Source organism: Drosophila pseudoobscura, chromosome X (genome assembly GCF_009870125.1).
Source record: "Drosophila pseudoobscura strain MV-25-SWS-2005 chromosome X, UCI_Dpse_MV25, whole genome shotgun sequence".
NCBI lineage: Eukaryota > Metazoa > Arthropoda > Insecta > Diptera > Drosophilidae > Drosophila > Drosophila pseudoobscura.
In genome coordinates this window covers 17,759,619-17,782,163 of record NC_046683.1, presented here as the reverse complement: position 1 = coordinate 17,782,163, position 22,545 = coordinate 17,759,619, and the positions used below count along the sequence as shown (strand labels likewise).

The window sequence follows — 22,545 nt, the reverse complement described above, 5'->3', positions numbered from 1 at the left end:
CACTCGCTGAGCTCATTGGTAAACAAATGTTTTGATTTAGGTAGATTAAAGAACTTCGAGCCGTCCTACATTTTCCAATAAGTATTGACAGTTGGAGTTATTCTTCGAATCTATTAGTGTTTGCGATCCTTAGAGACAAAATAGCTTGAATGCACGAGCATGGGCTTTATAGGCGAAACAAATTGAAGGGTTAGTTTGACTTTATGCTAATGATATTGAAACAAATAAGAAAATACACGCTAAAAATTTGACAAAGCACACATAACATCTGGTTGAAATACACGAACGTCAACAATTACACGTCGAGGCAGGTTTCTCGTGAACGTCATTGCCTCCAATATCCATGCCATCGGAGCCATATCCGTTGCCAAAATACTCCGAGGATACAATCTGCAAGAGAAAAATGGATTATTTCTGAACATACATATACCAAACTTCACCATGTAATCAGTTACCTTCTCAACAACGTCCTTGAACACATCACTAACGAACTGGTCGCATTTGGCCGAGGTCTCGATGAAGAGTGCACGATGCTTTCGGGCAAACTTGCGCCCCTCCTCGCGATCGACAACACGCTCCTGGTCGATTTTATTTCCCACGACGATTATGGCTATGTTGGGATTATCGCTGTAGCTGTCCAGCTCGGCCAGCCAGGCCTCAAGTTTGACCAGGGAATCGCGGTTCGTGATATCGTAGACCAGGATGGCGCCAAGAGCCTTCCGATAAAAGCTCGGTGTCAGACTGCGAAACCTTTCGGCTCCCGCAGTGTCCCAGAGTGCTACTTTGTAGTCAATTCCGTCGACATTCATCACCTTGCTTTTAAAGTCCATGCCAATTGTGACGTCATGATTCTCGTCGAATTTGTTCTCGACAAAGCGCCGTATTAAGCTATTAGAAAAACATGATGCAAACAGTGAAACTTCTAGCTTATATCTGGTGCGTAAATATATGTATATATACAATGGAAGGGCGTTCGTATATGGAATATACGCAGCAGGTCTAAGGCACTGATATATATATACATATGTATATAACATACCTGGATTTGCCTACACCACTTTCTCCGATGACTAACAGCTTGATAGCCCTATCAGCCATTGTTATCAATTAATGTGTCTGTTGTGCTTTTTTAAAGAACTCATTGGCTCTTATTTATTTGTAGAACTATTGCGGATCTAAATATACAGCGAATCTTTGGCGAGCAAGGTTGCGAGTTGTTTACATGGCTCGACGCTGCAATGAGTTCGATAAGTCTAAATTGCAGCTCAGAATGAACCGATTCTTTGCATCGATATTCTTTTTGTCGAAGAATATTCAATATATATCTGAACGAAATACTCAGATTTCTTTTAAATAATCGTAAAAAATTTAGTGCAAATATGCCACCTAGTTATAAGAGTTTCCATGCATCCAGAGCAAAATGAACCAAAGCGACTTTAGTTCGATGACAGTGAATTTGAACCAGCGCGCTGGTTCATTGCGTGGTTCCGAAATCGGTTTGACGTCAACCAGTTATCGTTTCTTCTTTCTTTTTTGACGTGACCAGCGAGAAAAATGGTTGGTGCCGATTTTGTGTGAAAAATAATCTATGAAAATAACAGACATCCGTGCATAATACATAAAAAAAATGTGTGAAAATCAAAGACAGCAATACCTAATTTGTGATGAGAATAATATTTGTTTTAGTGCTTTCTGAATAACTAATAATTCGATGATTTTTTGCCTCACTCAGGTAAAGGTCAAGTGCTCCGAGCTGAGAACCAAGGACAAGAAGGAGCTCACCAAGCAATTGGATGAGCTCAAGAATGAGCTCCTCAATCTGCGTGTGGCTAAGGTCACCGGAGGAGCGCCTTCCAAGCTCTCCAAGATGTAAGTAGTGTTTTGCCCAGCTCCCTTGCCTCAAGACTTACCGACTTGTTTGTTTTGCAGCCGTGTGGTGCGCAAGGCGATCGCTCGCGTCTACATTGTCATGCACCAGAAGCAGAAGGAGAACCTGCGCAAGGTCTTCAAGAACAAGAAGTACAAGCCCCTGGATCTGCGCCGCAAGAAGACTCGCGCCATCCGCAAGGCTCTGTCGCCTCGCGATGCCAACCGCAAGACGCTGAAGGAAATTCGCAAGCGTTCCATCTTCCCTCAGCGCAAATATGCCGTCAAGGCATAAATATTGCAACAATTAGTTCTGTTGCATTTCTTGAGGACGTTAAGAGTTATCCAGCAAATAGAAGAAAACGAAAAATAAACAATTTTTTTAATGTGATTACAACTTTTTGTTTGCCATGCTGGGAGCGTCCCAAATTGAAGTGTGAAAAACGCGTGTGCCTCAACTTATGAATGATTTTGTGGTTCGATTCCTAATGGCTTCATAACGCTCAACCAGCTGTCGTAAATAATCTTTACGTAAAGTAGAATTTAGGCTTTGGTTCGAGCCGTAACCAATCCTCTATAGGGTTTCCAGTTCCCCCACATAAATTCAGTTTAATCAAACGTAGACCTGGCATTCTAAATTGATCTAAAGTTATATTTATTTCCGTTGCTTCCGACTTCATACGCGGTTTAATACACGTATATGTACATACATAAATTAGGAAGTAATTGGTAGGTAATTGGTATGATGAACAGCTCTAATGCAAAGGAAGAGGCTCGACATCGACTCAATCATACTGAATATGTTTGGCACATTTGGTTAGTACTGTTCTTTTGAACAGCGTGAAAGAGCGGAGTGCTGCGGATGACGCCCGAGAGTTCCTTTGAGTTTTTGCTTTGGTGATAGTTCCTGCTTGGCATCGGCGACAGGGGCTCGCCCCAGAACTTGAGAAGCGCAAATATCTTGTAGTAGGCCACTCTGCAAGAGCAAGGATATACATATATTATCGGTTGGGGAGGGGGACGGGGGGAAAGGGTGACCATGCCACTTGCCTGTAGTTTCGATTGCTAGCCGCGTAAATGATCGGATTGATGACGCTCGAGGCCCACGCCATGACTGAGGCTATTATGTGCAGCCAGGGATAGGAGGTTTTCCGCTCATCGTCCACCACATTGGCCAGCATCAGTGGCAGAAAGCAGATGAGGAAGCACAGGAAGATCGTCACCATCATTACAGTGAGTCGGTTGTCCTCGCGCACCTTTCTCGTGCACGTTGTCGTCACGTACGAGCCCCCAGACTCCCCCTTGCCCGCCGCTTTGGCGCCAATCTGGAAGTTGTCGTGGCTCCGGATTTTCCTCTTCTGGTGCAGCACAGTAATGTAAATGCAGGAGTAGGAGATTATGATGACCAGGCAGGGCAGCAGGAAACCAATAAGGAAGAGCGTCTTCTTGATCGACTTGCCCTCCTTCTTGAGTATTGTGCAGGAGAACGTCGCCTCATCCAGTCCCATTTCCCCCCAGATCCCCAGAATGGGTGGCAGCTGTAATATTCAATTTGATATTTCCGACACTTAATCGCTGTCCATTTTGTACTCACCAGAAGCAGAAAAGACACGGCCCAGACAAAAACCAACTGCAGCGTTATGAGCCTAGGCTTGTAGATCTGGGAGTATCGGCTATGGCAAGCGATGAGTATGTACCTGCAAGGGGATTACACCAGGGTGTGGATTAGTCAAGAGCCTTCGCAGAGCGGCTTAGCCGCCAGCTCCTACCTATTGAGGGTGATTCCCACCATGCTGAGAAGTGAGACGGCCACGTTGCCGTAGAAGATGACGGGGAATATCTTGCACAAGGTGGTGCCGAAGGTCCAGCTCTGTGGTGGAAACGCGTTACTGATTGTTGAATGGCCACTGTGTGTACGGGGTCGGACTCACCTCCTGGAAGAACCGAACTGCTGTCAGGGGCATGCTGAAGGAGCAGAATAGCAGGTCTGATATGCTCAGGGATATGACAAAAGCTGTCGTCGCATGCTCCCGTATCGTCGGGCTCTTGAGCAGAGCCAGCAGAGTGATTAGGTTTCCTGGTGCAGAAGTAGTTAAGCAGGTTAGCAGATGCCAGACGAAGGTACACACTTCATTCACTCACCTAGCACGCCGATGGTCGTGAAGACGCAGGCACTGATGGCGGCAAACATTGTTGCCGAATGCGGGTATATCGACTGGGATGCCGGGGCACCCAGGTCCACGTTCATGTCCATGTCCATGCTGGAATATAGAGACGGAGGAAAGAGTTATTTAAAGCTACAGATTAGATAAATGGGTACATCCAATTATGATTGAATTACCCTTAACAAACACTTAGCTCTATGTACATATGTGTGCCAACAAGTGATCTTCTTTGAACAAGCAGAGGGGTATTGATTTTGCGGCACGCAGACCGGCGGAAGGAAGGTAAATGTATGCATTCCTTATCAGGATCGGTGGCAGCACTTTGTAGACTTTAAAGGCGCCAGCAGGTCTGGCTTAGAGCCCCCTTTGACCACTGTTCCGAAGATATGACTCCGCCCTACACGCACGTGAATTGATCGAGCACCCGTATAATGTCCGGTATGTAAGTGAAAGTGCCCAAAAGACATGTTTCTAGGTCTGAAGCGATGTGCCAAAATCCTGCGGAAGCGATTGGCTCAGACAAACTTGATCTCATGGATAAGCGAGGAAGTCTGCGAACTCCGAATGCTTCTCTCGTGTTGGTTTTCAGTCGCGACATTTGATTTATGCGCTCTGAATTTGTTATAAGATTTCAACTGGACTGGTAATATATGAGTGTAGTAATGATCAATCCGGTTTTCGAATGATTACAATCTGCATGGCCTGCGATATGTCCCATCTGAACTTCCTCGTCAGAAAGACAAAGCAGTCTAGCAGTCTAGGTCTTTCAAATTTCAAAAACCAAAGAGTATAAATCTATAATTATGTAGATTATGAGATGAAAGCTGTAAGTCAGCACTGGATAAAGGACACCACTGTCCACTGAAAACATATGTTTGCAATAAATTCAAGATTATTATACCCGATACTCAAAATGAATATTGGGGTATAATAGATTTGTGGTAAAAGTGGATGTGTGTAACGTCCAGAAGGAATCTTTTCCGACCCCATAAAGTATATATATTCTTGATCAGCATCAATAGCCGAGTCGATTGAGCCATGTCTGTCTGTCCGTCCGTCTGTCCGTCCCCTTCAGCGCCTTGTGCTCAAAGACTATGACAACGATGTTTTGGATCCAGACTTCTGTGATATGTCACTGCTACAAAAATATTTCAAAACTTCGCCACACCCCCTTCCGCCCCCGCAAAGGACGAAAATCTGGGGCATCCACAAATCTCAGAGACTATTAACGATACAGTAACCAAATTTGGTATCCGCACTTCTGTTAGATCTTACTATAAAACGTATATCTCAGAATTTCGCCCCACCCCCTTCTGCCCCAACAATGGACGAAAATCTGTTGCATCCACAATATTGCAGATTTGAGAAAACTAAAAACGCAGAATCATAGATAATGACCATATCTATCAGATTGCTGTATCTGGATCAGATCGGATCATTTTTGTAACCAAAAGCAAGAAATCAATTTGCAGTGGCTACGCAGCGCGTGACGTCACGCTCAGACTGATTTTCTGTCTCTCTCGCACACACTCTTTGTCGTGTCGTTTAATATTAGCGGCGTCTGCCGGAGGAGAGCCGTACTGACTTAGTATCGGGTATAACTGTAGAGTTGCGGTGTCCGCAGCAACTCACAACGTTCCCCCTCGTTCTCTCTGTGTTTTTTCCATCTCTCATGACAAGTGCAAGCAAAGTTCATGGAAATCCCGGAGAGATCCCGCTTCCAGCATTATGCAACAAATCCATTCATCCCTTCTACGAACAGCGACACAAAAGATAGATAGAGAGAGAGAGAGAGAAAGAGCCTGCGACACTCATCGGCTCCGACACCAATTCTGGCGCTTACGGATAATATAAGATATATTTTATAGGTTACATATCAAAGGCTGATACGTATACTGACTGAGTACCGTGTTTGCATGTAGAGCCGGTGCCCTTGACTTTTGAAAGTTCTGAAAAATTCACTAAAGCGCTCATCAAATTTTCGACTGAGGCCCCTCCAGCTGGTTTTTATAATGACTCCTATACCCAGATTTGTATTTCTGTACTGGAAATCCCAACTGATTAGGGGTCTACGTAGCTTATCGGGCACTTATTGCGAGCTTAAACTTCTTGAAGGAAACCATTTGCAGAGGATATAAAATATTTAAATTGAACAGCAGCTTCTAAGGGGGAAAAACTTATAACAGTGGGATCTAACAGGAGTGTGGATACGAAACATAGTTTCTCTAGCTCTTATAGCCTCTGAGATCTAGGTGCTCATAGTCGGCTATTGATGCCGATCAAGAATATATACATACATATACTTTATGGGTTCGGAAACGCTTCCTTCTGGGCGTAACCCTATATGTATATACCCCTACATATGTACAACAGCTTTTAAAAAGAATGTCTGCCAAAATAAGAGTATCGTTTTGCAATAGGTGTCCGCTCAGATCGGAGGTGAGAGAGTATAGACTTCGGCTCGCCGAAGTAGCTTCGTTCTTCCTTCGTTCAACCGTAGATTTTATCTTAGTGGTAAAGATGTACCGAGTCTGTAGGTATGTATGTCTGTACATATATGTATGTATGTCCATATATTTTTGATCACAATCGATGGTATGATTTGAAGTACTAGCTACATACATACAAAGCTTGAAAGCTTCTTTCGAAACGTCGAATCGTCGAAAACTGAACCAAAAGCTGAGTGAGTGCACATGTGCTGTGACTCTTAACAATGTGCAAGAATCAAGTGTTCTTCTGTACTCCAATGCCTACTGTCGGGATTTGTAATGGTTATCTTTGCGGACCGGCATGGAGTTATCAGCGGCAATTTTAATGTATTTTTTACGACCAATTCAATTTTAATTTTCTTTTCTTTTCGAGTTGATAAGTGGCGCAGAAGCGGCGCCCGCACTGGAGGCATTCTTGCAAGTTGCAGCTCCCCTCCACCGCACACACACGCACAGACACCCACACAACACACACACAGACACAGACACAGACACAGGCACAGAGTTTTCAACGCACCTAATATGGTATGAAGTGGGTTCTGTTCCCAGTTTTGCGCTCTTTGGAAAGTCAACAGAACAGAAGAACTTGCACGAACTTGACAACGCGTCAAACAATATACAGATGTGTGTGTGTAGTGTGTGTGTGTGGGTACAACGGAAAACAATGAATCAATGGAAATCTCAATTAGCCCGGGGTTTGAGCACCACGAGGGGTTTTCTGCCGCGCAAGCATAAATTCAACGAGCGGCTTAAATTGCTTTGCACATACACAATTTCATTTATGATTATTTCTTGTTATTTGGATTTGGATTTGGATCGGTTAAATTAAAATGCGCCATGTTACGCATTTAAATATGTATGTTTCCGGTGCATGGAACGTTCTCCGAACGCTGCAGCACCACCGCCACCGACACCAGCAGCAGCAGCACCACCACCACCACCGCCAGAAAGGCAGCTGGGGTGAGGGCTAAACGAATCGGTTTCTTTCATGCATGATCAACATGTGTGTTTGTTTTCAGTTCTCTCCGTTTTCGGACAGGGGGAGCCCGCAAATGGAAATCTGTACACGCATCCAATCCCGGGCCCACTCCATCTCATCCCGTTCCCAGGGCTGCGCGAGTGTACACAACACACAGCGAAGCCCCCTCCTCCCCCCAGCCAGTTGGCAATGATGATGGCACAGATATCAGAGATAACGCTCCCCCACTCGGGCCGAGCGGATTACTCCCCACCGAAACGCATTGTGCACACACAGCTAAGCAAATAGGAGCTTAAAACATATGTAACAACATACATATGTACATATGTATGTATGTATGCATGTATGTTGTATGTTTGGAGTTGCACCCCAAACAGTCTTATCAGCCTTGAATTCCCACAAGTCGAAATTCCTCAGAATACCAAGACAAGAACCGGAACCCCAAAAACTTATCGATCAAACAATTTTCATGTGCACACAATATATGTACATAAGTATAAATATATGCCAGTGGTACCATTTAAGCTTATTTAAGGCTATATCTAGAGTTTGTGTACCCATTATAATCAATGCGTAGGAGGGGTATACTAGAAAACAGAGTCCTTAGTTCCCTAGTCCTTGCAGGCGTTAAACGGATATGGCTATAGCGACTCGACTATTGATGCTGCTTAAGAATACATATATTTTATGAGGTCGGAAACGTTTCTTCTGGCTGTTATGTTTTAAGGTAAAAAAAGACATATGGAATAGATCGAGATTCATAGACTAAAATTCATCACGATCTGATAATTATTGCAGCCAGATTTACCCCTAATCAAAGAACGTTGAAGTTAGATCGGTCATATGTTGGCTATGCCTTTGACCCTAGTCATAAGAGTTGTGTACAATTTGGGTAGAGATTGAACACATTGGTAATTTCATAATTGCGTGCCAAAATGATGGCGATGTTCAATATATGGAACATCTGATCTCTAAAAGAGTATATAAATTCCAATGTACATATTTAGTGTGGTTTTTCTCAAAGCAATTCAAACAAAATTATCGTTGTGGCAGTATTGCCATCAATCTTCATCTCATATTAAGTTTTTTTTTGCCGTTTTCTCCAATAACTGGATCTTATATTTGGTAATAATGTCGTTAATAAAAAAAGTAAATATTTGAATTGAATACGTGATACATATGGCTTAGATAAAACGTTAGTAACTGGTAATGACTTTTGATTTTCCGTATTTTTACAACTGCGAAAGACACTTTTAATTGATCTACGTTAAAGACAACAATAGTCTCTAGATCTCTATATGTATGTAAATAGTAGATAATGGCAGAATGAATTTACATACATATGTATGTGTCTTTTTTAGAAATACTGGCTTAATCAGGATTTGAGACGGTCTTATTCTACTCTGATCGTTTTTCTAGATGGTGTTTTGTCCTCCAGTATTCCTATGTTCTTTGATGTCATTGCACCGAAAATATACCTATGTATGTAGTATCTGCCCGTTGCTGCTGACTAATCGAAGCTCAAAAATGTAAATTTCTTGATAGCCAGTGAAAAAGCTGTTTCTGACTCTGCAACAGTGGTGGCGGAGAGGGGGGGCGGGGTATGATGATGATTCGTTCGCTTGGAATCTGTGCAGCGGCTTTTGTCCGGAGAGTGGAGATTTAAAATTTAATCGAAATCAGCGCAACAGAATCAACTAAATCTGCGAACATAAATAAAAACAAAAGGCAAGCCGGGAGGATAGGACGGTGGCGAAGAAAATTTGTGAGTACGACTGTGTGTGCGTGTGCGTGTGTGTGTGTGTGCGAAGCTGTTCGACATAGGGTGGGAATTGAATTCCGAATGCCGTTGCATCGGACAGTCAGGCAGGCAAACAAGGGAGACGGGACGGAACAGCCGTTTCTTTATCATTTCGTTATGGTACTTCCATTCATGTGCCTATGAATCTGTATGTATGCATGTGTGTGTGTGTTTGTGTGTGTTTGTGTACCTACTGCAACAACAATACCCTGCACAATTGCCTTAAATTGTTGGTATGATTCCTGCCTTGGCTTACCCGATCGTGTTAATGGTACTTTTTTCTTTGTTAAGCGATTTTAAATATTATTTTTGTAATTGCATTTTGCTCGATGCACAGCACTCGGCCAACCAAAAAAAACACCAAGATTGGCAATAATAACACGTATTAGAACTTGTTGGCAAGTCGCGATTAGAGTACACAATGTTTCGTTTAATGGTTATCAAAGCCTTCACTGGCTCTGACGTTGGCAGTGACACACCGAGCTGAGGCTGCGGCTGTGGCTGTGACGGCGCAAGATTCTGCGCAAGAGATCTCCGATCACGTTCGAGTTTGTATTTTCTTTGGCAATGGACAACAACACTAACAAAAACAATGCCGAGAAAGAACTCTGCCGCCACTAGGTCGAGTGCTGGTGCGAGTGCAGAGGCGAGTGACGAAGCTGAGCTGGGGTTGCTGCTGTTTGTTTTTGCATTCGTTGTCGATGTCGTTGTAGTGGTCGGAGCATTGCAGTGGAAAAGCTAGGTTTGGATATATCGTTCCAGCCCTAGCCGACGACCCTGCGATATATTCTCATGCGGGTATCGATGTTTCTTGCGAGGGCGCAAGTGTGCAAAACATATCGATGTTCTAGGCGCAGGCGTAAATGGTTGAAACACAATGGCGGTCCCTGTCAACGCTTCTATTGGCTTAATTAATAAATGAATTATTATTAAAATATAAATTATTTACTAATTGAACCATTATTAAAATATGTATTTATAATAATGTATACAATATACATAAATATGTATAAATATATTGTCTTAATACTAAATTTGGCTTCTATTTTGTTTTGCCCTCCATTTTCCATTGCTTTCAGCAGACCATCCACGACTATAACACATGATTAAAATCATTCCGCTTTTATTTGAAATCATGGAATCCATGAATTATGGATCTGCTTTTGTATCCCTTAACTCTTTCATACGTCGTTTAGCCATAGAGGTATTTTTGTTGGGTGATTATCTCTGATATTCTCTGATAGACATCTTCCACAACTCGCAGAAGCCCTTCGATTTAGCGTAACCCATGCCCGAGGTATGCTGGACCTTCTCATGTGTGCAGGAGTGGTACTCCTTAGTGGAGCTCATCAGGTCGCTGTTAGGACGATGTCCTCAAACGCTCATGCCGTCTGGCTCTCGCTCGCATTCCTGTTCAGCCGCAGCTCCACGGCCACTGAATGCCACTGCGTCTGTTTCTCCTGGTGGCAGTCTCGGCCTACCACTCGGAGGTGTACCGCGAACTGGCCAGCGACTAGGTGGCCCTGATGGGACTCAACTTCACCAGGAAACTACTGCTGACGGTGAGCATGCGGTCATGATCGATGACAGGCGAACATTAGTTGGAGCCGCATCTGATAGTGATACACGCTGAGAGGACGGTGGCGGAGACTACGCTGGCTACCTACGAGCTGGCACTCACAGTTTCGGGAGGGCAAAAAGTCGGGGAGCTGGCCTGCACGCGGCATCAACTGAGCCATCGACCAGGCGCAAACACTGTGCTACACAGTTGTGTAGCTGCGTGCTCGCGAACCAGTTTTCCTTTCTTTCTGTGTCTACTTTTTCCATGTCCATTTCATTTTCGTTTTCATTTTCATTCGCAGCTACTTACTTAGTCTTCGGTGTGATGCAATGGGAGCCATAAATGGTGCAAGCTTCCTAGGCCCACTGAAATGCGTAAATAACGATTTGAACCAGTTGACCAAATGCCAATGCCGATTGCCGCGCGAGCCGACGCTTCCGGCCCGTTCCAGGCCAGGCCAGTCCAGTCTGGGGCTGACAATTGTTAACCCAATTCGCGACTCGATCAGGCCCAGACTGGCCTGGTCTGCCCAGACACGGCATGGCCTGGAGCGGCCTGGCTCATATAAAAGGCTTCGGTCGCCAATGGATGTACAGATAACATCGCGCACTCAAGCTGATCTTAAGCAATGCAGGCCCACAAGATTTCCCACTGCCTAGCACTGGTCCTGCTCTCCCTCAGCCAGATCCGTGGCCAGATCATCCAGCCAATACGTTATCCCGGCGGACCGGTGCACCCGCAGCGGCAACAGCGCTCCCTCTTTGGCCCACCCGGTCCACCCATCGGTTGGAGTAGCGGTGGCGGCTGGGCCGGTCCCAGTCCCAGCTTCGGGTTCAGCCACCTGCCACCCTCATCGAGCCCGCACGTAACCAAGGACGAGCTTCTGGCTCTACTGGCGGCCTGGAAAGATGTCGAGCCCAAGCCGACTCCGTCTCCACCCCCTGAGCCCGAGGATGAGCCGGAGCCTGAGGTGACCACCGCCCCCCCTCCCGAGGAAGAGGAGGAGCCAGAACCAGAACCGGAGGCCCCAGCACCAGCCCCAGAGGCACCAGCCGGACCTCCTCCCGGTGTGCCGGTTACCGTCTCGCTGCCAGCCCTGGTACCCATTCAGCTAGCCGCCATGTGGCAGACTCCAGTGCCTGGCGCAGGATCTGTAGGCCTCGGTCTGGGCGGAATCGGTGGTTTGTCAGGTCTAGGACTGGGACTGGGTGGGGGTGTAGCTGCAGCTGCAGCAAGCACTGATGGTGGCGCTGCAGCCGGAGCAGCAGCTGCCACAGCACGCACTGCCACAGTCTCCCGTTCGCGGGCCCGTGCAAGGGTCGGAGGTCGGCCCTCAAAAGCCGCCTCTATTCGCTTTCCCGTTGCCAATCCCCGCAGCTTCGCCTCAGGAAACTATGTGGCGCCCAGACCGCGCTACTATCGGGCCGCTCCTTCGCAGTCGGAGCCAAGTCGGTATGTACATCCCTTTGACACTGCTGCTAACTTTCTCTCAAAACTCTCCTCCTCCGTTTTACAGGGTCGATGTGATGCCATCGCCCGGGTATCTGGCCCATGTTCCGGGACCAGTACAGCTCGTTCCTGGCTACTGGCAGTAGTCGCCACTTCTTTAGTGCATACATCTTTTGGTACTCGTCCTTCCCATTTTATCTAAGCTCAAACTGTACAAATATACACACTCATACCTATACATATTATACCTATACAATTACATATATAGGCTACGTTAATCTATGTCCATGTACAGATCATCAGCATCTACTTGTATCTTTAATGCCATGTTCTTTTAACAAACATTTTTTTTATATTTGGTTTTAATAATAAATATTTTAACTTATAAATTGTAATTGTGTGAAGTTTTTTTAATTTCTACTGCGAATTCCTGTGTGCTCATTATTCCTCGTTTCCAAACCTGAAGAAGTGGCTCCGCGGAGAGAGATTTGATTCCAACGATGAAGTTACCTTCCAAAGAAGTGTCTATTTTTAGGATCTCGACAAAACCCTTTTTTTTATAGGGATACAAAAATGGGAGAAACGTTGGACCAAATTTATAGAAGTCAAAGAAGTCTATGTTCGTGTGGATATTCATAAAGTCACGGAATTTATACCCGCCGACTATAAGAGCTAGAGGAAGACAATTTTGTACCCTTGCTCCTGTGAGAATACACTGTTACAAGTGTATTTCGAAATTTTGCCCAGCCCCCTTCTACATATCTCTATAGCGAGAATCTACAAATCCATTTGCAGTGGCTACGCTACCCCAGCCCTTCCACGTGCTTGCTCTCCCTCTCATCAATCTCACACACACTCTTCCTCGTGCAGTGTGTTTCCTCTGTCGGAGGGGATCGAAATAAAGCGGCTGGTATTGCCGTGGCAATAGCAGAAAAACGAAAATATATAAATTATTTAAAAAATTCTGATCAAATAGGTCATTAGTTGGAAATATGATAAACGGAGTGCAGGATATTACTAGAGGTGATGGTTTTTCCTCTCTTTCTCTCTATGTTTTTCAATCTCTCATGACAGGGGCGGGCACCTGCTTGCTCGGACCCTTTTCTGAACAGGGATGATAAAAGACGATACCGATTCCGACGCTTAATTATAATTTCTTATAAAATAGTGTATATAGCTGATGGTTTCAATGGAATTTCCTTGGTGCGCTTAGTTTCGCTAGTGTTTCCCGCCGTCCATGCTTTTTCTTGGCAGAAACAGAAGATCCTTTTATCGAGCCAAAAGAAAGCGTTGAAAACAATAAAACTAAAATGTTTGATGTGTACGTTGGCTGCAATTACGGACGAATTCAAACAAAACACCATCCGAAATGGTGTCTCCTAGGAATGCCATATGCTTTAGCAGTCCCTTTGGCAGGTTTCTTGTCCGCTAAGCAACACTCAATGTCTGGCAACAACGATTGTTCCGGTGTTGACTTGGCTAAAATCACGTAAAACATAAACAACAATATCACATAGTTTCTCAACCAAAACCGGCGGTAAGTAAATCGCGCGGGAACGCGGCTAGGGCCGCGGCTCTACATTTGTGGCCGATACGCAGTCCAGTATGGCTGCGTTCCGCCAGAGGGCGCACACTGCAGGAAGAGTGTGTGAAAGAGAGGGAATGCAGTTTTATTTGTTCCTTGTGCCTATAAAAATAATTCGATGTGATTCCAGATTGGGCAATCTCCTAGATATGGTAATTATCTATGAATTTCTTCCTTGTATCTTAAAAGTCTCTGAGAAGTAGGCGTCAAGCAAAACGGACAGACAGACATGGCCATATTGACTGGGCTATTGGTGCTGATCAAGAATATATACAGTTTATGGGATGGAAAACGCTTCCTTTTGGGTGTTACACCGATCCACTTGCACTTTCCTACAGTGTTGGAGTATCGGGTATAGCCAGAGTGACCACAACAGGTATAATGGCGGTGCTCATAACCGGGAATGACAGCCATTTTTCCAAGAGTTCGACAAATTATGTGATGCATCAATTTTGGGTAAACACGGCGATAAAGCACATACAATTACAACACTGAAATCAAAACACACACCTTTTTCCCACCAATGTATCTCCATTCGAAAGCTATAAATATATACATAATCAAATGCAGATATTTGTTTCGTTATCAAAATGCTGCGCCTGTCAAGGAACTCGATTCACAATACTTAGGTCAGTGGCGTCTGCTTGTTGTCCAGCTTCAGATGGTACCCAAACCTAGAACGTGCCCATAACCATCGCACTTCCCCTATAAACATATACATATCTCTTATATCTGTCCTAGCTGTTAGTCAGATAGCAAAGTCTAGCCTAATTAATAAACTAAAGTCATAAGATATTGTAAATCTTTTTAATTGATTGATAAGATCAAAAAAGCTTTAATTAAACAATTACCAAACTGATGATGCGTTTATCTACTTAATTTTCGAATGTGATTATTATGCTCGCATTTTTTGATCCGTACAGCATTAACCACTTATCGTGTTTGACTACTGGACGTGCAACTAAAACGAAACCCCATCCACAAGCAGCAATCGTGCCAAATCGGGCGCTTATGGCAGCCGCCGCGGGTGTCAGCATGACTTTGCCACGCCCTGCTGTGCCATAACTCGCCAATCCGCGGGCGATGACAGACATGTTGTCTGATCCTGTTTTCCAAATCGCATTCAACACTCTGCCGAATGAGACATTAAGACAGATGAAGCTGAGTCTGGATGGAAGTGGTCCGGCTAAATTGGGATGGATGGAGGTCCGACCTTTTTCAGCTACGATCTGAAATCGGGGCGCAGAGCTAAACCGACATGAATTCAATAAATTTGTGGAAATTTTTACGTCGCAGTAAAGCCCCCAACACTGTCCAACAAGCAATTGGATAAGTAATGGGAGTTTATTTATTTTTGAAAACTACGGGTATGTTACGAGCTATAGTAAATATATGTAGTATATCTAATATGGGGCGATCAGGTTCGGTGGACCGATGCCTCCAATACCACTGCAAATGTCTGCATTCCTACTCGTCGGAAAACATTGTCAAGCAGTAGGTGTGCACCCGTAGTATTTTCTACATTAAGTATGTTTAAATTTAATTACAATTCCCATATTATATATATACATCCAAAACGTCCTTCACATAAATGATATTAAAGGGATTTGAGGGTAAAAAAGGATAAAAGATATATTTGTACCTATATATAGACTAGTCTTTGGTTGAATTTAACATTCATTTGCACATATCCGGAGGGCACGGATATAAGGAGCTTGCTTTTTAGCACCGACTGGGAAATGCCAAGTCCAAATGGAAAACAAAAATGGTGAAAATAAAGGTTTTTGGTTTGGGCTGAATCGAAAACCGCGTATGGCAGTACAGTGTGGTCAGTGTTTATGGTAATTTTCACACATTTCACATAAATGGTAATTGACATGCCTGCCACCTGATACCTGATACCAGATATCTCCAACAGAAATCGTCGGCAGCAGGCGTAAAAAAATTTATTGAAAGCAATGTGCGTTCGGCAAATCGAGTAACGCCTATTTGGACTAGTTTGGACTTCCCGCTATGACCAATAGCGACTTAATTGTAATTGTAATGGCCGCCTGAGGGTTTATGTAAGACTCAACCGCACACTTCGACTCGGGCATTGCCATTGTTTGCTCTAACTTAATAGCTGTATTAACTAATGAACAAATAAATAACAAATTAAGACACGTGCTAAAACCAGTTCAGTTCAGGCGACGCCACAGAATCCAGAGACCTTGGTGGGCGGCCAGCAGGGCGAAGGCACCAGCAAACACAAAGTTCAGTCTGTATATGGCTGCCTGACAGTACAAAAGAACAATCCCAGACAGCACGTACAGGACAATGGACATCATCCAATAGCCAGAGCTAAGGCAGGGAAGAGGAGAGGCTGTGTAAGATGGTGTTGGCTACGATAAGTGGCAATCTTTAGTTACCATTTCTGTGGAGCCCGAAACTGCAGCAGTAAACTTAGGGAGATCAAGACAACGACGCTGGACTGCAAGCTCGGGTCGGGCAGATCGATGCCATGGCTGCCGAGGAAAAGGGGGAGAAATGATTCCTTCAACGACTTATGTGAGCGATAGAAGTTTCACTTACCGTCGAGATCGGACCCAGGCCAATGTGTTTGGGCCAGTGAGCAGCAGCTGCATGAGCAGCATCAACAATAGGGTTACGTGAAAGGGAAAGTTTTGAAGGCCAACACAGGGTTCTGGATCAATTTCCTTTTTTTCCGCTGCCATTTCTTCCTGCTCCTCCTCCTGCTGTTGCTTTTTTTCGTCTGACTGGCCATCATCTATGCCCGACAGCGTGTCTCCATCTCCTTCAGATCCTGTAGCAGCCGGTTCACTCGGCGTACCGCGAACCAAGTTAGCCGCCTTCTGCCAGACGAAGTCCTCCAGGTAGTCCTTGTAGGCATTCGACAGCATCAGAAAGTAGAAAACAAAGGCCAGCAGCAGACCCACACCACTGCAGGTGCCTATTGCCGTCGCAATGGTTAGGATGCCGTAAGTAATGGGCAGATGAGTCATTATGGAGATCAGTATATTGGAGCTGGGCTGTGATTGGCGCGTCAGACGCAAGGCCAAGCGATAGAATGCGTTTCCGTAGAGCGATAGGGCCAGCCAGGTGGCCAGGGCTGCCACCAAGGAGAACGCAATCGCTGCGCAGTGGATCACAATCGACACGTTGATGCTGTAGTCCAAGGACTCTGGAGTGGGCAGCACCCGGCTACTCAGTATTAGCTTCTTCAGCAGGCGACAGGCTGCAAGAAAACAGAAAACTTGTTTGCATTCTGGGACGACATATGTGAATCATTTCTTTTGGACAACCTGTGACCACGTATAGTGATGTGTACTGCAGATAGCCGGTGTAGGGCTTTAGGCTCTTGAAGCTGCCCACTTCATGGAAGGTTGAAACCTGCTTTCGCAAAACAATAAGCAGCACACATGTCAGGTGAGCCGGCAGCCAGCTGGAAAACTCCAAGACCAGTCGGGACAGGGCTGAGGAATAGCCGTACTCATAGCTTAGGTTCGAAAATGAATCAGAGTGCGACAGAAAACGTCAATAAGAAGGAGAAGCGAGAGACCGTGGAAGAGGGAAAGAGAAAGAGAATTATAAATCCACACTGCTTTAAATCATTTAAAGTTTGTTTACCTTATACGATAGCGGCAAATGGGGTCCAGGTACAAGTCCATTATGACAGGATTCAGGGTCGTATTGTAGTGCTTTGGCAGCAGGGTGGGTACGTTCGCATAAAGCTGAGGCTTTTCGTCTGGAGAACTGTGGATAGGCAGTCGAATATTGACCAAGAAAGAATAGATTTCTACACCAACTCACGTCAACGTTTGAAAGCGCTCAAAGCCCGCCGCCCAAGGAACACAGAGCCTTGCCGTGACGCGGTACTGTGGTTTGAGGCACTGTAGGGGCTCAACAATCACCCTCAGGCTCTGGTACGGATCGAAGAGCTCGCTGATACGCAGCCTATAGTGGAGTGTGCCCTGCAGCGTTTCATTGACGGCCAGTTGCTTGGAAAAGGAGTACCAGCGCGGAAGGCGGATGTCAACGTGCCGCTCTTTAGGGTCGTAGATGTCTAGATTGTAGCCAAGGTGACCGCTGCCCGCTGGTAGGCGTACCAGCACATGAGTCCACTCTAAGTAGGTGTTGCGCAAATTGTGAAGATCCAGCACTGCAATGCTTCGCGGCTCTCGCTCTCTGTTCGGCAACCGCTGAACTAGATGGGTGAGCGGTGTAACCTTTTCGCTAAAATGCCAGAAAGGAGGTCATGTGGACTGGTCTTTAGCATGGTGGACGAGGGGCAGCTCACCAGTAAGTTTGACCCGTCTCTTTGTGGACCAGGGCAGTGCAGCCGAATAACCAATCGATATCGTCCACATTCAGCGCCTCTACGGCTAGCTTTTTGTAGCGCTTGTGGCGCTTTATGCCAATCAGGTCAAAGTAGGAAGTCTTGAGACCATTGGCGAAGTACTTATTGATTACTAGTCGTCGCTCCTCGTTCCAATTGTTGGCTGCAGAAAAGCTCATAGTGCTCTGCGGGCGACTTGGCCGCTTCTGAAAAACCAGACGCGATAAATGATGAAGAAATTATAAGTTATTATAAGCATTAGAATCTACCACAAAGTGAGACAGAGCCGACTTCAGGTTGCGTTGTTTGTCTGTGCCAAAGATCACTGACCGATCGTCGCGCACCCGGGCAATGCTGAAGAGGAATCTATTTATGGTCTTAATGAACTGCAAGCACCAAACAGCGGATAGATGATCGCAGCTTAGGCTCACACGGGGTATGGCCGAGGTCTGCAAGGTAACAGGAATACAAAATAGATAGCGATAGAAGCAAAGTTGAAATTATATAGAAATTTACCATGGCGTGAAGATCATTGAACTTGGAGGCTGTTAGGCCCGGGCGCACGAGGAGATCACGATTCCCACCAGCCGTCGAGATGAGCAAAACGTTGTCCAGGTTTGCCGATGTCTCTTTCAGAGCCATATTTTGGACACTTGGTGGGTTCTGGTGCAAGCTGTTGCATACATTGGTCCGGGTCGTTGGTAGAGTGACTGTTCGAGTCCTGCTCAGGGCACTATCTGTCTGTGCGTAAAAAGCGTCCAGCTCAGCATCCAAATTTAGCACGGGCCGGTCAAGGGGCGTGGAAATACTGATAATCGTATTTATGTGCTGTCCTATGCTTAAGTCTGTGAGAACCGAGTGCGCCAGCTTACCGCCCATTGAGTGCCCGATGAGCACAATGGACGGCTCCTCGCTGCGCCCTTTATAGAGGGACAGGATTGTGCGGATGCAGAGCTTAAGATAACGTTGCTGATGAAACAAGTAGCCGCCATAGAGGGCCGACAGCTCTTCATCGTAGTCGATGGTGTAGTAGTCTAAATGAATGCCGGCATCGTTAGTCAGAGCCTTGCGAAGGGCGACGGAGGCCAACGATCTAACTTGCTTGTAGGAGCCGCCATTGCCTGGCACAAAAATAACCGGAGCTCCGGTCATCTCCTTTGCATGTGGTTCCACCGAGTCCCTTAGTCCTTCGTAGTAGTAGAAAAGTCTGTAATTGGGATACAGCTCGCCGTTTTTTATTTGGACTCGCTGTATAAGCAATAAATATATAGTGTGTTGAGTGTGCTAATCTCATTCTGATAACTTACTGAAAACATCGGCTGCCCAAACATATAGGTCATGCGACAGGCATTCGGCTCCACATCTACATAGAGGTTAATGATCCCATATATGAAACAACAGATGGAACCAATCACCAGGAGAACGGCACAGTTCCGAAACATAAACATTTTTAAAATGTCTAATTTTGCATATTTCAGTTTGTTCTGTATTTTTGTTATTGTTGTTCCGATGGCGCTGCCAGACCGCTGAGGTTCGAGTACCGGAGTCTTAAAGTATCGGTACTCGATAGTGCAATTCAGTATTAGAGAGGAGAGCTATGTTTTTTTTCGAATTAAAAATAACCCAAATAAAAATATTTGATCAACATAGGTATGAACTGATTAAGATAAATTTCTCATACTGGTGTCATTTCGTAGACAAAAATACAGGAGGGACCTATGTTTTATTTCCAGCAATAGTTTGTGATTTACAGATGGTCTTCTATTTTTGAGTGGGGTTGCAGCTTCATTGTCTAACAAATAAATTGTAAGGTCGTCTCTTTTATATGAAAGAACAGCAATTTTATCAGGTTTAATTTTTGGATAATATTGCTCATCTCTAAGTCATTTGATCCACATGCATACGTATGGACATGTGTGTGTATTGATAATTGTTGTTGGTAGCTGATCATTCAGCTAACGTACGCGTGCGCCTGACTCTGTGTCCCGATCCGATCCGTTCCGAGCCGCCCCCTCCCCTCGCTGGCAGCCAGAGCCAGAATTGTCAACAATCAAAGCCAGCAGCGCCGGCGTCAGCATCATCAACGCTTCGTAACGTGTTTACGTTTCTAAGCCCCAGTCTGAGTTGCGTGTGTGGTGGGTTTGATTCTGTGTGTGCGCTCAATTCGCGTATTCGTATTTGTATCTAGTTGTATCGTTGCGGGTCGCGCCAATAATAAAAACAAGCTAGCTGACGCCGACGTCTCTGTCTCGTTGTCGCCTCTGCCGTTACGTTGCCGCTGCGGATCTCTCGAATCTGATCTGTCGCTCGATAGTTATTGTCTTCTTAGTGTACGTTGTGGAGTCGTTTCTTGTTGCTGTTGTTACGCGCTTGTCCAATGATTTATGAAATATATTCGTAGACTGAGTCTGATCCAACATATAAATACATATTTAAATAATCCAAACTGAAAGTATCTTAAGCGAATGATGCCGTGCAATTACATGTGTTGTTAACAAATAGTTTGTCGGTGTGTTTGTGTGTGTTTTCCCCAACTGTAATTTTTTGTAATTGCAATCACACAAGCGCAGCTGGTCCATACATACATAAAGATACATATTTATATATTTACATACATATGTACATACGTGTGAAACAGAAAAAAACAGATCGCATTTCCATCTATTATTCACTATATAGTATAAATATATCAGTCAAAGTCTCCCCAACTACCGTCCACTGCTGTTGTGTCTCTCTGTTTCCCCTGCCATCTCCTTGTCCACCGTGTGCAATCATATGAAATCCTCCACAACATCTAACATTATGGATATTTGGCGCTCGCTCACAGTTGGCTCATTTCTGCTGCTGGGACTCGTGTGCTTCTATGGCCATGTGGAGTCGTGCAATGAAGTCGTCTGCGCATCCATCGTATCCAAGTGCATGCTGACGCAGAGCTGCAAATGCGAGCTCAAGAACTGCTCCTGCTGCAAAGAGTGTCTCAAGTGTCTGGGGAAGAAGTACTACGAGGAGTGCTGCAGCTGTGTAGGTAAGTAATGCGGCTGGCGTTGGCCTTCCACACTGAGGGTGGGGTTGGGCAGAGGTCTAACGAGATAAAAATATGTGGTGATGACAATCGGGCGACAGCCTTTGGCTCGCATTGTTTTTGTTGCCTTCAACTGTGTAGTGTTCGTGCATGTGCGAGTGTGTGTGAGCGATGTGCCAACCAGGTATCGATAGCGGGCTTGAGCTAGCGATTAGCAGTTTCCCGACCACTCTTATAGCCCTTTTACACTGCAGCGCGTTTGGTATCGATATCGAAATAGACGCAACGACCCGGAATAGGCGTTTACATTGGCAGACGCAGGTCGCTGCGTCTGGAGAACAGATGATCAGCAACCTATTAGTAATGGTGTTATGACATTCGACTTTGCCAAGCACCAGTCAGTTAGAAAAGACCAATCTCATAGCACGTGATAGAATATCTTTTTTTTAAAAAGCATGCAGTTGTCTATTTGCCCATTTTCTATTTGTATGTTTTATTGGTATTTAAATTTACAGAGCTCTGTCCGAAGCCGAATGACACGCGCAATTCGCTGTCAAAGAAATCTCATGTCGAAGATTTCGATGGTGTGCCGGAGCTGTTCAACGTATTGATCACAAATCCGGATGACAGTGATACTTTCGGCTACAATTGGAATGTGTTCACGTTTCAAGTGGATTTTGACAAGTACTTGAAGGGTCCCAAACTCGAAAAGGATGGCCATTATTATTTAAGTATGTAATTCTCAAAGCAATTGGTATTATTACTTTGTGTTTAACCGAGTCTCTTGTATTTAAGGAACAAATGATAAAAATTTGGATGAAGCAATACAGGAGCGAGACAATATAGTTACAGTTAATTGCACGGTAATATATCTGGACCAGTGCGTTTCCTGGAATAAGTGTCGAAAGAGTTGTCAGAGCACCGGTGCCAGCAGTACCAGGTGAATATAATGCATATAACGAATAGACAGTATTTAATTGAAATCTAACAAATTAGATGGTTCCACGACGGCTGCTGTGAGTGCGTGGGATCGACATGTATTAACTACGGTGTTAACGAGAGTCGCTGTCGAAACTGTCCCGAATCTAAGGATTTGGGCGATGATTTCGATGAAAACATTGAGGAGGAGATGCAGGACTTTGGCGACAATATGGGTCCTTTCGATGGATCAGTAAATAATAATTATTGAGAGCAGTGCGATCAAATGCCATTTAAAGAACAGTGAAAACATTTAAGAAATTTAGCTACTCAATACAGTGACATTATTATTACGTAGTACGAAGTAATATTTG

At 44.9% G+C, this 22,545-nt stretch overlaps 6 protein-coding genes across 8 annotated transcripts; 3 read left to right on the top strand and 3 right to left on the bottom strand.

The window, feature by feature from the left end:
* Positions 1-182: 182 nt before the first annotated feature.
* Rab18 (RAS oncogene family member Rab18) lies at positions 183-1,246 on the bottom strand. Its single transcript, XM_001354504.4, has 3 exons — positions 1,040-1,246; positions 456-888; positions 183-390 (listed from the first exon to the last, which is right to left on the bottom strand). Exons 1-3 carry the CDS (start codon positions 1,096-1,098, stop codon positions 289-291), a joined length of 594 nt encoding a protein of 197 aa, XP_001354540.1. The 5' UTR covers positions 1,099-1,246; the 3' UTR covers positions 183-288.
* A 195-nt stretch (positions 1,247-1,441) lies between these two features.
* RpL35 (Ribosomal protein L35) lies at positions 1,442-2,257 on the top strand. The gene is made up of 3 exons (XM_001354505.3): positions 1,442-1,557; positions 1,733-1,869; positions 1,930-2,257. The coding sequence occupies exons 1-3, from the start codon at positions 1,555-1,557 to the stop codon at positions 2,159-2,161; spliced, it is 372 nt and encodes a 123-aa protein (XP_001354541.1). The 5' UTR covers positions 1,442-1,554; the 3' UTR covers positions 2,162-2,257.
* A 240-nt stretch (positions 2,258-2,497) lies between these two features.
* On the bottom strand, positions 2,498-10,021 carry Tre1 (Trapped in endoderm 1). Its single transcript, XM_001354506.4, has 7 exons — positions 9,557-10,021; positions 4,009-4,127; positions 3,798-3,943; positions 3,636-3,736; positions 3,461-3,563; positions 2,917-3,404; positions 2,498-2,842 (listed from the first exon to the last, which is right to left on the bottom strand). The coding sequence occupies exons 2-7, from the start codon at positions 4,124-4,126 to the stop codon at positions 2,656-2,658; spliced, it is 1,143 nt and encodes a 380-aa protein (XP_001354542.2). The 5' UTR covers position 4,127; positions 9,557-10,021; the 3' UTR covers positions 2,498-2,655.
* On the top strand, positions 9,022-12,647 carry LOC4814515 (translation initiation factor IF-2). Its single transcript, XM_001354507.4, has 3 exons — positions 9,022-9,264; positions 11,163-12,313; positions 12,378-12,647. Exons 2-3 carry the CDS (start codon positions 11,490-11,492, stop codon positions 12,454-12,456), a joined length of 903 nt encoding a protein of 300 aa, XP_001354543.2. The 5' UTR covers positions 9,022-9,264; positions 11,163-11,489; the 3' UTR covers positions 12,457-12,647.
* Positions 12,648-15,220: 2,573 nt separating this feature from the next.
* Positions 15,221-19,926, bottom strand: PGAP1 (GPI inositol-deacylase). The gene is made up of 10 exons (XM_001354508.4): positions 19,539-19,926; positions 18,748-19,479; positions 18,501-18,680; positions 18,193-18,437; positions 17,706-18,128; positions 17,523-17,648; positions 17,198-17,391; positions 16,467-17,130; positions 16,304-16,399; positions 15,221-16,235 (listed from the first exon to the last, which is right to left on the bottom strand). Exons 1-10 carry the CDS (start codon positions 19,677-19,679, stop codon positions 16,073-16,075), a joined length of 2,964 nt encoding a protein of 987 aa, XP_001354544.4. The 5' UTR covers positions 19,680-19,926; the 3' UTR covers positions 15,221-16,072.
* Positions 19,927-20,372: 446 nt separating this feature from the next.
* On the top strand, positions 20,373-22,472 carry cv (twisted gastrulation BMP signaling modulator crossveinless). Of its 3 annotated transcripts, none has more exons than XM_033382555.1 (5): positions 20,374-20,561; positions 21,059-21,256; positions 21,769-21,984; positions 22,049-22,193; positions 22,250-22,472. In XM_033382555.1, the coding sequence occupies exons 2-5, from the start codon at positions 21,151-21,153 to the stop codon at positions 22,440-22,442; spliced, it is 660 nt and encodes a 219-aa protein (XP_033238446.1). In that variant the 5' UTR covers positions 20,374-20,561; positions 21,059-21,150; the 3' UTR covers positions 22,443-22,472. The 3 variants fall into 3 exon arrangements, with proteins under 3 accessions (XP_001354545.2, XP_033238446.1, XP_033238445.1); XM_033382554.1 differs by having other exon boundaries at positions 20,374-20,740; XM_001354509.4 differs by having other exon boundaries at positions 20,373-21,256.
* Positions 22,473-22,545: the final 73 nt, after the last annotated feature.

Excerpts from the sequence above, each read along its gene's own strand:
- Rab18 (XM_001354504.4), bottom strand. The coding sequence starts at position 1,098 with ATGGCTGATAGGGCTATCAAGCTGTTAGTCATCGGAGAAAGTGGTGTA. Across the intron at positions 889-1,039 it reads AGTGGTGTAGGCAAATCCAG|CTTAATACGGCGCTTTGTCG; the intron begins GTATGTTATATA and ends TTTTTCTAATAG. Across the intron at positions 391-455 it reads TCAAGGACGTTGTTGAGAAG|ATTGTATCCTCGGAGTATTT; the intron begins GTAACTGATTAC and ends TTTCTCTTGCAG.
- RpL35 (XM_001354505.3), top strand. Across the intron at positions 1,870-1,929 it reads CCTTCCAAGCTCTCCAAGAT|CCGTGTGGTGCGCAAGGCGA; the intron begins GTAAGTAGTGTT and ends TTTGTTTTGCAG.
- Tre1 (XM_001354506.4), bottom strand. The coding sequence starts at position 4,126 with ATGGACATGGACATGAACGTGGACCTGGGTGCCCCGGCATCCCAGTCG. Across the intron at positions 3,564-3,635 it reads GTGGGAATCACCCTCAATAG|GTACATACTCATCGCTTGCC; the intron begins GTAGGAGCTGGC and ends ATCCCCTTGCAG. Across the intron at positions 3,405-3,460 it reads CCGTGTCTTTTCTGCTTCTG|CTGCCACCCATTCTGGGGAT; the intron begins GTGAGTACAAAA and ends TGAATATTACAG.
- LOC4814515 (XM_001354507.4), top strand. The coding sequence starts at position 11,490 with ATGCAGGCCCACAAGATTTCCCACTGCCTAGCACTGGTCCTGCTCTCC. Across the intron at positions 12,314-12,377 it reads TCGCAGTCGGAGCCAAGTCG|GGTCGATGTGATGCCATCGC; the intron begins GTATGTACATCC and ends TCCGTTTTACAG.
- PGAP1 (XM_001354508.4), bottom strand. The coding sequence starts at position 19,679 with ATGTTTATGTTTCGGAACTGTGCCGTTCTCCTGGTGATTGGTTCCATC. Across the intron at positions 19,480-19,538 it reads TTGGGCAGCCGATGTTTTCA|CGAGTCCAAATAAAAAACGG; the intron begins GTAAGTTATCAG and ends TTGCTTATACAG. Across the intron at positions 17,131-17,197 it reads ATCACTATACGTGGTCACAG|CCTGTCGCCTGCTGAAGAAG; the intron begins GTTGTCCAAAAG and ends GTTTTCTTGCAG.
- cv (XM_001354509.4), top strand. The coding sequence starts at position 21,007 with ATGAAATCCTCCACAACATCTAACATTATGGATATTTGGCGCTCGCTC. Across the intron at positions 21,257-21,768 it reads GGAGTGCTGCAGCTGTGTAG|AGCTCTGTCCGAAGCCGAAT; the intron begins GTAAGTAATGCG and ends TTAAATTTACAG. Across the intron at positions 22,194-22,249 it reads ACCGGTGCCAGCAGTACCAG|ATGGTTCCACGACGGCTGCT; the intron begins GTGAATATAATG and ends CTAACAAATTAG.